Source organism: Cebidichthys violaceus, unplaced genomic scaffold (assembly GCF_023349555.1).
Source record: "Cebidichthys violaceus isolate CVI_PGR_0920_01 unplaced genomic scaffold, fCebVio1.0.p SCAF_19, whole genome shotgun sequence".
Taxonomy (NCBI): Eukaryota; Metazoa; Chordata; class Actinopteri; order Perciformes; family Stichaeidae; genus Cebidichthys; species Cebidichthys violaceus.
The window spans coordinates 8,020,314-8,032,434 of NW_027176361.1; the positions used below are offsets into that span (position 1 = coordinate 8,020,314).

The following is a 12,121-nucleotide window of genomic DNA, read 5'->3' on the forward strand; positions in this document are numbered from 1 at the left end:
CAGGTCAGGTGCCAGCCCTTTGCAGAACGCCATGCATGGGTTCGGGTGAGGGGGGGCTGAGATGCCAGAATTTGTTGTGTGTGTGTGTGTGTGTGTGCAGGGAGGGGTCGGCGGCGGCGGGGGGCATCGCCAGTTGGCAGGCTGGCACACAATGCCTGGCACGATAAGATCCTCCCTCTTCTGCGGGCAGATTTCCTCGCCCATATCTTTTGTTTGGCTTGTTTGGGTTGCGGCTCATCCTGATAAAGGCCACTTTGTTTAGACAACAAAGCGGGAGGGAGGGAGAGAAGAGAGAGATAGAAAGACAAAGAGATAGAGAGAGAGAGAGGGGGGCATTAAAAAAGGCAGCAAGGGGGCGGTGGGGGGAGAGTGCCACCACAGATGGAGACATAAAAGAGAGACGTAAGTGTTAAAAAATAGGAGATATGAGGGGAAAAAATAATCGAGAAATTTGAAGACAGTGTGCACTTATCGCCGGATAAGATGATATCGTCACAGATACACACTGAACAGTAGATCTACGCCGTGGCGGGTATGAAAAGAAACAATAGGGGAGGGATACTGTTCCAGGACACAGGGACGGCGATAGACGGATAGCGAGGACAAGAAAGACAGGAGTTCTGGACAGGGAGAGCAGGTTCTGCCGGCTGCTGGAAGCCGGCCCGAGCGGCGTGAGGTCATCGGCAAAGCTGTGAGTGATAGAAACCAGGAGCAGAGGAGGACACGGGACAAAGTGCACGCACATTCCACACCGGCACATGTACAGTCATTTGCGCACACTGTCAAGACTTGCATGACCCCGTGTGCAACACACACACACACACACACACAGACATATTTCGCCCGTGCAGTTCAAGGAAGGACAAACTGGTCTCCTGCAGCAGGAAGGGAAAGAAAAGCAGGACGACACTGAGCAGAAAGTCTGCTCGGCCACATCAAATATTTACTCAGGAGCAGCTGTATTGTCGAAACATTACGCATCGGAGCTGCTCCGTAATTAGGTCGATATTTTCTGCCCTTCTCTCTGTTTCCCCAGTTCTCCCGGAGTTCCACCCCTCTCCACCTCTCCTCCACGCTCCCCTCCCCTCCCCTCAGCCTCCCCAGGCTGCTGAAATGCGTCTTGGCTCGGGACCCATGCCTCTGGCAGCCAGAGTGCTATACATGTGCACAGAACCCCGCTCGGCATAAAATGGCTGCCAGACAGGCTTCTCCTCCTGAAATGTCGACAGCGGTATGCATCTGCAGGGTGTGCGTGTCGCGCGTGCGCACTGTTTTTTTTCTTCTTTTTTCTGGAGGATATATGTACGTGTCTGCAAGTGTTTTGCGGGCTAGGAGCGTGCACCGCCACTGTAAAAAAAAAAAAAAAAAGAGAAAGTTTCCCAAACTATGTGGCTAATTTAATCCACACTGTGTGTGTGTGTGTGTGTGTGTGTGTGTGTGTGTGTGTGTGTGTGTGTGTGTGTGTGTGTGTGTGTGTGTGTGTGTGTGTGCATGTGTGTTCCGCAATTTAGTGGAGAAGAATGGGTATATTGCCAAAAAATGAGAGGGTGGGTTAGTAGAGAGTGTTTTAGTGATTATAAAATCCAGGCGAGTAACACACATGGGCGTGGAAGAACCCTCACAAGCACTGAGAAACGTTCTTGCAGAGCCAGATTTCTGTTGCCATTACCCCTAATTGCCCTAATCGTTTTCAGTGGTATGATAAGTATCCCACTGGACAAGAAGGTGTAAGAACTCGTGGACACGTCCCAAATACCCACAAGCCTTCTCTGCTACTTTTTTCCCTTGCATGTCTTTTTTTTTTTTTTTTTTTGCTGAGTAACTGCAGATAATCTGATTCATATATGTGGTGCTGTTTTTTTCTCTTCCTTCATGAACCAGTTTGTTTATTTAAACAAGTGGCAGGGACGGAGGGTGCCAAGAAATGTTGTTTTTGGAAAAGGGCCTGGTGTGTACGTGCGTGTTGATGTGTATGTGTGTGAGAGAGGGCGCGTGTGTGTGTGTGTGTGTGTGTGTGTGTGTGTGTGTGTGTGTGTGTGTGTGTGTGTGGTGTCTAGCCCTGTGATCGAGGCCTGCCAAGCTCCCAGGGCAAATCCCAGCCTCCTCGACCGCAACACTGTTTATTTACAGGTTACACTACTGTTTATTTGAAGACTATCGGATTGGCTGGGGTTCTGCACAGGACACCTTTTAGATACGGACACCAGGCCTCAAGCTCCAAATGAGCTACTTCTTTACTTTATTTCAGCCACTTTATGTACTGCATATTATTTTTAAATCGCAGGCAATTTATATGCTTTTAAATCCAACCCTTTGTAATCCAGAATTATTTTTATTTGAGGCTTTATTTAAATACCTGTTGAGAGACAAAAGTGCTAAATGTAAAAGGAAAAAAAAAAAGTCAAGTAAATATAAACAGCACACCTGCGGCCTGACAAATGTGCAAGCGTTGCTCTAAACAATGTCATAATCACCCTGAAAGAAGATGAAGGAGCATGAAGCTGCCCTTTTCGGTCAAAGGTAGAATGTATGCAATAGGGGAGGTGTTTCCAGCTCCGGTGCAGGCCTGGCAGATGCGCCATATGCTCGCATCCCACCTTGAGTCATCCAGGTGGTCTCTCCTGGTGCTACAGTGGGGCCTCATGCTGGAAGATGCTGCCTGGGATCTCTAATTGCCGCCACCATCTGCTCTTTTTGTCATGGTTGCCTGTTCCGCCCTCGAAGAAGGGGAAAAAAACAAACAAACAACCAAAAAACACAGAACTCTGATCCGATCTAACCTCTCCGCCTCCACCTTCTTTGCTCCTTCCTCCCCTCGCCACCTTTTCAGCGTTTACCTCATCTCCACTCTCTGGTGTTCTTTTTCCTCTCCCCTGGCCTCGTTTCTCTCACACTCAGCAGTTCTCGGTGCGCGAGCGTAGACTTGGCAGTCGTAACGAGACTGATGGATGACTCCGAGAGTGGCATGGGGGGGTGGGAGAAGACAGGGAGACAAGGCCACTGAGCTCCCTGCAATCACTTATGGACGTGTGCTGTGCCAAATCCACACAAACCTCCGTCCGCTCACAAAAGCTGCTTTGCACACTGTGTGTGTGTGTGTGTGTGTGTGTGGGGGGGGGGGGGGGGGGGGGGGGGGGTAAACTTTAGGGACTTGCTGCTTATTGGTGCAAGGCGAACTTTGCTGGGACCAGACAACAACTTGAACATGTTGTTCAAGAGTGTGCAACTTGACAATGATATAGATTTTATTATGGACATGATTACTTGTAAATAATTCTGATGATTGATTATTTGATGAAGAGATTTTTTGAATGCAAATAGTTTTGTCACTCCAGCTTCTCAAATTTGAAGATTTGCAGCTTCTCTCTGTTTTATATATTTAATTATTTTTGCTGTTTTGGAGTTTGACCGCATATTTCATTACTTTCTGCAATGTTGTAGAAAATCTGAAATATCTGCTTTAAATATTAAAACTTTTCTACGTGCTCACATGACAGATTTGACAGAGATCCCTTATAAAAAATGTGGGACTTCATGATGGGAATGCATAAGTCATCATATGTTTTTAGAAAGCAGAGCGGAGGTGTATTGTGAGACTATAACTTCTACGTTACTTGTACGTTTTTAGGGCTAAGAGTACTGGAAAGAGGGGATTTTTTTCTTTTCTTCTTAACGTATGGTCCTGTTCCCTCCCTACTTTGTCATTGTTGAGCTTCGGCCAAGAACATTCTGTTTTTGCAGCGCTGTTTAATAGTCAAATTTAGGAGAGGGGGGGAACAAGAGAGAGAGGGAGAGAGACACAGAGAGAGAACAAGTAAGGGATAAATCTTTCAACTACTTTTCTTCTCTCTCTCCCACCCCACCTCTCCTTCCCTCTCTCCGTTGCCTCCGTAACACAGCTCATGAGAGCTGCGGCAGGAAAAGGGGTGTTGTTACAAGGCGAGGGTATCTGAGTTCACTGTCTCTAGCTTCTTTCCTCGGCTCTCTCGTGTTAAAGACGTAGAGGATAATCTCCCTGCTGGTTCTCATTGGGCCCTCTCCGTCTCAGGGCGTGTGTGGGCTTTGGCCAGTTTGGGTCATTATGGAGGTCCACTCAGACGCTGTCCTGCACTGTTTGGCACGGCAGCAGTTCAGTGCTACCCTCAGTCAGTTTTTCCTCCCAACACGAAACATGCAACGCAAAGTACGCACAGATTGTTATCTGACTATGATGAATACAGTTCATTTGATGTATCGCAACTTTTGCAGTTGCGTGATATAAAATGAAAAAAAGGCTCATTTGCCTGTCAGTCATCAACCAGGGCGGGAAGCTTCGAGGTAAAATACGTCAGTCCGGCCATCTCATACCAAAGTCTGCGCGCTGTACCCGATGGAAAGAATTCCACTCATGTTTCCTCGTAATTCCCCGCCCCTCCTGTCCTCTCTCCACGTTTTGTTCTGTGCTCGTACCTTGCACAGCAGGACCGAACACATTCTGTACCCCCCCCCCCCCCCCCCCCCCCCCCCCCCCCAACACTCCCTTAGCCCCTTTGAAAAATTACCCAGAGGTCTGCCGGTAAAAAACTTTTAGGCTATCCAGTGTCAGACAGAGAGCTCTTTTTTTCGGTCTGCCTTCCCATTAATGATAATGCTGTTCAAACAAAACTGTCTTGTTTAATGTACAGTGGGTATGCTCGCCTTGACTGCTAGATAAGGAAAAACATTAATGCACCAGGAAGTCCTGAGTCCCCTGAAATGCACTTTGTCTTGTTGAGTGTCTTGGCAGAAGTTGATCCTTAATTTTAATTGACCTCACTGAGTTTGTGGCTGTTGAGAGACAAACTGTAAATCAGATTAAAGTTCTGATTCACTTATTTTTTAATTACAAGTTACAGGATACAGTCACCTCACCCAGCCACCAGGTGACATTTGCCGGAAATAATCAATGCTGACAAGAAACCAGTGTTTTCAGTAAGATCTCCTCCTGCTATACTAAGCCCCCCCCCCCTCCCGTCTCTCTGTGTGTTTGCAGACTCGCAGCAGTCAGGAAGTCCCAGTAACAATGAGCCAGGCAAGAACCCTCTTCCAGGTATGTACAGTACCAGTCCTCCTCCTGTCATCGCTCTATTGTTCCTCTGCAGCTTGCCCTCTGTACAGCCGCCTATGTACACCGTCGCTTACCTAGTTTGAATAGTGTTGATCTGCCGTGAACTCAGTGACTTGCAGTCAAAATAGCAAATCCCTTACTGTCGCAAAACCCCCCCGAAAAACTGTACTGTACTGCCTTAGGTTCATACCATGTAATGCCTCTGAAACAACAACAACAAAAATTAAATTGGATCATTCAATTTGAATCGTCATCATCCTAGTGGCAACATCCAACACGGCGTGAAATCAAAAAAAAGAGAGACTGGAGTGAAAACGTTACAGCAGATTGCACCTTTCGGCTGGCAGCTAAGTGTGTCATGGTGAGCCAGCTGTAGGGAATATTCTCCATCAGCGCTGCCGTTCCCTTGGACTGACCTGCACTGTGTCGTCACGACATTGGAATGAAAATAGTTTGAGAAGTATAATTAGTTGTCTACCTCAAGAGCTGGTTCTGCCGATTCGTGCCAAGGAAAACATGCTAGCGAGCCAATGACTCAAGCCTCGGAGGCCCCCGGCAAGTGGCAATGGTCCCCTGCGGAAGCCGTTGGCTCACTGGAGGCATGAGGCTTTGTAGGTGCCAACCGAGTCCGCCCGCCTATCTTTCTGGCACAGACAGGGTGCCCTTGGCATTGCATCAAAGCCGAGCCTGGGTCATTTGGGTGTCAATAACTTGTCTGGCTATTTTACGTGTTTGACCTATAGCCTCTGGTTAGTGTTGCTGAGTCCTGGGCAGGTCATACAGAACACTGCAAACAATATACATTATAATTATTTGGTCAAAAAATACGATTTTGACGTTGAAAGAACTCCATTTTGCATCCAAAGCGGTTTCCAAAACTGTTGAGTTACATTGGAAAGAGTAAATCGTGAATATAAATACTGCAGTTAATGACTCTTTAAGGTGGATGTTTCTTGGTGTGATACGTTGTCTTAGCATAACAGTGTCAATATTGACAGTTATGAAGTTTTGCTTGTGTATTTGATCGAATGAGGCCACACCTGCGGCTCAGCGTGGCCTCATTCGTTGTGCTCTCAGCAGCAGAAGTTTGAGTCTACATGTCACTCCCTCCTCCCCACACACCTGTCCTGTCACTCTTAACTGCACCGTACACATAGTCTTGCTGCTGTTTGTTTGAACACTTCAACTGAAAAGTTACAGCACAGTAACTGAATTTTGTTTTTCTTCATAATGCACTCATTTTCAAGTCAACAGTGCACAGCTCAAATCTCATGGAAACAGGATAAAATAAAGATGAGTAAGACCCTTAGACTACAGAAAGACAAGCGTGAAAAATACTTAATGTGGAATAAAACTGATGAATTCTCCTTTTTACCATTTTTTAATTATAGGATGAAATCCCTGTGTGGTGTTCTGTACCTGCGTATTTATCTAGTCTTTGACGTAGTCCACTTGTTCATGTGTGACCTTTGTGCTCTTTCTAAATCTACAATGAAGTTTGTTTATGTTTCTTTCTGGTTTCAACAATCGTCATACAAAATGAAGCAGAATGGTTGAGAAGAGTTGGAATATGAAGGCCTATTGAACTCAATGCTGCTGTTGATTTCACATTCAAAGAACTTCATTATGTGTGTTTTTCAATTGGTATGAAAGTGTTTATTGAATAACAAGCATGACTGATCATGATTTTCTGTATGTCCCTGTGTCTGCAGTCTACTTGGAAGACAGCTTCATCAAATCAGGAGTCTTCAGTGTTACAGAACTGGTGCGAGTGTCCAGAAGTAAGTACAGTAGCCGCCGTCATATTGTAATTTTGCACTCGTTAACTAACCTGCACACCCACACAGGTGTTTTCAGGTATTCCTTCACTTATCACTGTTTAGACCTCTGCTCACGTTGATGATAAGCGGCGCTTCGCTGAGAATCACATCAGGACAAAGTCCATGTACTTACAGGAATGTTGAAGGTGTAAGTTTCCCTGTCCTAACAGGTGCAACCTAGTTAATATGAGAGTCAGGGAGAAGTCAATCAATCACAGTCTGCACACGCCCACACAGTCCTGAGAAGAGGTCTAACCGGGGAACTGCAAACACCTTTAGATCTGCCTTAGTTTTGCTTGAATGTATTTGCGTGTTTACATGTAAACATAATCTGTAACTCGCAGCTTTTTCTACAAATCCCAACCTCTGTGTATTTACTGAAATCCACAATACAACTGTAGTGTGGCAAATCCAATTTGTCCGGTCCGTCTGTATGAGCTTGTGTGCGTCTGTATAGACATGCCTGCCCTCAGCAAAGCCGTTAAACGGTTGTCCCTCCAGCAGTCCTCTGATAACTGAAGGCGCCCCAAGGCGTCCTTTTCCTGTACTTTAGCTATGGAACATGCCTGCGGTGCACAAAGACTCCAGTCACCCCCAGTAACCTGTGTTTAAGAGAAACATACCGGTGTCATGCTGTCTGTGTATGTACCAGTCTATTCCCATCTCATGTGAGACTCAGACTGGTGTGCAATTCCTGTTCAGTGCTGCAGTCGGGATAAATGGCAGTCTAAACTAGGTTTAGAGTGGGTCTGAAATAAGTCAGGTTAGTCTACAGAGAGTTATTTGGAAACTATTTTGATGATCACGATTGTGATTGTGATTAACAAAACGAGTATTCTGAATACCACGACTTCGGTTTCCTGGTTCTGGATTATTTTTCTCAATTATTTTAACAAAGACTGTATACACCAAATTATTAGAGGAGAAAACCTGTCTATGAATGCCTATACTATCCTATAGTCATATACACTTGAACTTCCAACTATCAAAAATTATACTTTTATTTAATTTCACATGTGAAATTTTCCAAATTGTGTTTTGGTCATTCACATGTTAACATATTTAGAGCAACAAATAGGGTTTAAAGCTGACCTTTGTTTCCGTTCACCTGGCGTATCAAAGTGTTTCTGATGTAGGAAACACGGAGCAGGTTGTCTCTGCTGTCTCCATACATCAAGCTCTGAAAGACAGAACCTTCTCATTTTGATGCTCTGAGACTGACTGTCCTTTGAAAGGCTGTGTTTTTGTTTAGTGTTTAATTTGCCCCCTGACCAGATGGCCGCTGCGCTGGCGTCTTTGCTCTCATGTGACCGAGCCCGGTTTCACTAAAGCCAACTGAAGTCGAGATGGAATTTTAAAAAGGTCGACGGACACACAGGAATTGTCACTCACTCAGCCGGTCACTCCCTGGGAAGATATCTAAGCAGCCGCTCGTCCGTCATCGTGCCTCTCTCCCGACTCTCCGGGCCGCTGAGACATTCTTTGAAGTCCATCAAAGGGGGCTGCGGAGTTCAAGGCTGACTTGCAAACCAGAATTTCGACGGGGACAGTCATTAATACAACGGGAGCCTCCACTGCAAGTGTAAAGACATTTTGTCAACAGAAAATGTGGACATGCACAGGCAGATGAAACATTACATTTTCCCCTCGTACAGAAAGACAAGGTACTCCGCCAAAAGAAGCGCTGCGTGGCAAATGCAGCATCATTGTTTCATTCACAGTTTTTTTTATCGTCTTAAATGAGATGACAGGCAGGGCAGCCAAGTGCCAAGAAGAGAGACAGTAAAGAGAAACCAGCACAGACAGAAGTGGTTGGGGGTATCCTCATCCATGAATGAAAAGAAGAAAAAAAGCAAAACAATGGTCTTGTATTCGGCGTCCTCGGGCCGGATGCATTCCTCCACAGCCAGCTTGGTATGGGTAGCAGCGGGTAGGGGCCTTTGCCAGGGCTACAGTGGGCTGCCAGGGCGGAGGCTGGCGGAGGGATCGTGCCAGTGGTGAACCTCAGACCACAACAGACGGCGCCACACACTCCATCCTCTCATCGACTCCAAACCAACCAACCAACCGCTCGAGCCGCAGGCGGCCTCGCAGGCCACACGCTGAAGAGCGAGAGGCGTGTGGGAGACAGAGGAGAGAGAGAGAGAGTGACGATGGGTGGTGAACTCCTTTTGTTCCGTAAACACTGGCGCGGCCTGCCTTGAAACAATATCCCTCACCTTGACCGCAGTGAGAAAAACAACACCTTTCCCCACTGTAAATCACTATGTGAGGAAACTGCTGAGTGTTATACTGGACCGTAGAGAAGAGAAGAAAAAACGTTGACGATTGCGAATTCGGTTTTCAAGTTGACTGTACTTCGAGAGGCCGCGCTCATCTGACTTTTGATGCATCACAAATGAATCTATTTAACAACAAAAAGACCTTCTTTTGGTGCTATTAGCTATAAACCACTGTTGTATTACTGCTGTATATCTAAATATGTAGTGTATATTCAGTGTGTCTTCTTAGTGCCGCATATAAAACTTAGCTGCTGTAAACATTCTCGTGAAAATGTTCTTACCTGCAGCAACAAGCGCGTTGGGAAGCATTGACTTGTTAATCAGAGTGCTCAGCAGAAATGCCGGTGATGGTCAGACAGTTAACCTGTGAATGGGGAGCGCTTAATTTGATACACAGAGCCTCCAAACACCAAGCGTCAATAACAGTCAGTCAAGCTATCGTGCAATTAATTGTGCGCCTCTAGATGCGAGTAGAGGGAAAGACGCAGCACTCAGTCTGACAACACTGCTGACATTGGACTCCCTCTATGCAAGTGATTACAGAGTAACTGTCTCTCTTTGTTTTCTCTGTGTCCTCTGCAGTGCCCATCACCCACGGTGCTGCGGTAAACTTCTCCATGGCCGACATGCCCAGCCAGCCCTACTATCATGACCTGAACTCCAGCGTGGGGCTGCACCGCTCCCTGTCATCCCCTCCCGGCAGGTCAGTGGAAGTTACAGCAACGAAGCCTTTTTGGACAAAGTTGGGGGAGGAAAAGACTTTTTATTCTCGCAGTGACATTGTATATCATTATCAATACAGAAACAATATGGCTCCTAGTATTAATGCTAAGCTAAGCTAAGCTAAGCTAAGCTAAGCTTCCTTTTTAGCACACAGATATGAGAGTGGTATCAATCCGGTGGATGACCGTGGCTAAGTGGAGAGCAGGGCCGCCTTTCAATCAGGTTGGCGGTTCAACCCCCGGCTCCTGCTCCGCTAGTCTCATGTCAGTGTGTCCTTGAGCAAGACACTTAACCCCAAAATTGCTCCCGTAGCTGTGCCTACGGTAGATAGATACTGAATTGTAAGATAAAAGCGTCTGCTAAATGACCGTAATGTAATGTAATCAATCCTCTTGTCTAACTCTTGGCAGCACCGTGAATATGTGTATTTCTCAAAATGTCAAATGCAAGTGCAAGTTAGTCTGCGGCAAACATCGACACCAACTGCCCCAAATCAGAACAGACGCCATTTTGTGATCTTGAAAGTCATAATACCAAAAATGACTGGCTCTGCTAAACTGTGAAATTTACCGTGTCCCACAGCAAAAGGCCCAAAACCGTCAACATGGAGGAGAACATGGACACCAGCCCGACAGGACCGGACTTCTACTCGTCACCCAGCTCGCCAGCCAGCAGTCGGGCCAACTGGCATGATAGAGAAGGAGGTGATTTTCCTGTTTTTATTTGACTGCCTTTATCCACTTATGGGAGTTTTTGTCAGGCTTGGATGCACTTTGTCAGTAACACCCTCCAACGCATTCACACAGTTACAAAAACGGGTTACACAGATTCAGGGAGCAGCCCTTGTGTGACCACAGTCTCTCACAGCTCGCCGCTGCGCGGCAGCATGTTGACAGGATTTAATGAGGGGTAGGAGAGCATTACCCGTTTCGCCCTCATCGCATGCAAATAGATTTGATCAAAGCAAACACCTCACGTCGCTTTTGAACAGCTGAACTCCCTTTAACGCTCAGCCTTGTCATAAGCTACTGTACATCAATGCCGCCAGCCGTTTCATTGCGGACGAACTGCATCTGGTTTCTTTGCACATGAACCGGTTCAACCCTCTTAAAATACATACCATGACAGAGATAGCCCCAGGCATCGCCAGTCATATAAATGTTTGAACCCATTTGAACCGCTGTCTGAATGTAAATCTGCTCGCTCACACCTGTCGCTTACACAAAGGAAACATTGGATCCCACAATGCAGAGTCTCTGTTCTGAGAACAAACTGTTCCAGCTGAAATTCACAACTTGCGTAACGGCTGGCTTTTTTGGATGGCTGATAAATTGAGGTTTTACATTCATACAAGTGCAAAGTTGTGAGAGTCCAAATGTTGGGTGTATCATTTTTCTTCATATGCAGATAGCTGAAACACTTTGTGGGTGGCGTTTATAGAGAAATGCCTTCTTATAAACGTCATGTAGAGCTATTAGACCTGCAGGGCAAACGTGTCAGATGACTTCTCATCAGGAAATCAGGCTGTGCATCTTGGCTGAACTTGAGAGGAATCTCCCGTCAGTAGAGTTTTGATGATCATGTGCCAACTTTAAGGCACAGGACTAGTTGGAAGGGAATTAAGAAACAAAGCTCACCTAATGAGCTCATACATAGGGCTTACTGGATCTGGAAAAAGGAAAAAAAAAAGGAAAGGGAGAGCCGCGTGTAGCGAGAAACAAGCTGTCCTTCGTGCTCGTTTCTGCGTGCGAGAGAAAGCGAGATCCTCGCGGGACAGCTTGCATGTCTCATTACGTTGTCTCCTGGTGCAGAGCAGAGCCCGTCACCCTTTTAATTAAGGCCTCACTGTCCCGTGTTTCCGGATCATTCTCACTCTCTGCTGACTTTTCTCTACACTCTGCTGCCCGCGCTGCCTCTGGATTTTACCGACAGAGGTGGTAGGAAACGTTTTGTCGGACAAAGTGATTAGAAACAAAATGTCCCGCCTTTTTTTTCTCTTACTGTTGGATTAGTTTTAGTTTTAATTTTATAAAACTCCTCATTTTTTTTTCTCTATCAAGTCCTCATTTTTTATGGAAGTAGGAAGGCTGAGAGAGGAAAACACCAGCTGGCACACGTGAGACACAGCACTGGTGGGATTCAACCACAGCCCAATGTGGCTACGGGAAAATGTAGCCAGTCCCTTTGCACAAGGCCTGAGAGTATTGCTC

At 46.2% G+C, this 12,121-nt stretch overlaps 1 protein-coding gene across 8 annotated transcripts in view; it reads left to right on the forward strand.

Annotated features, from left to right (window-relative positions):
- The window catches only part of LOC137874640 (nuclear factor 1 B-type-like), a 65,532-nt gene that overhangs the window by 34,348 nt on the left and 19,063 nt on the right, over nucleotides 1-12,121 (forward strand). For 6 of the 8 annotated variants that reach the window (XM_068713489.1, XM_068713490.1, XM_068713487.1 and 3 more), the window contains exons 3-6: nucleotides 5,012-5,068; nucleotides 6,799-6,867; nucleotides 9,771-9,891; nucleotides 10,494-10,615. In XM_068713489.1, coding sequence (XP_068569590.1) covers nucleotides 5,012-5,068; nucleotides 6,799-6,867; nucleotides 9,771-9,891; nucleotides 10,494-10,615 — 369 coding nt within the window. The remainder of the gene's footprint in view (nucleotides 1-5,011; nucleotides 5,069-6,798; nucleotides 6,868-9,770; nucleotides 9,892-10,493; nucleotides 10,616-12,121) is intronic. The other 2 variants (XM_068713491.1, XM_068713492.1) reach the window with 1 other exon arrangement.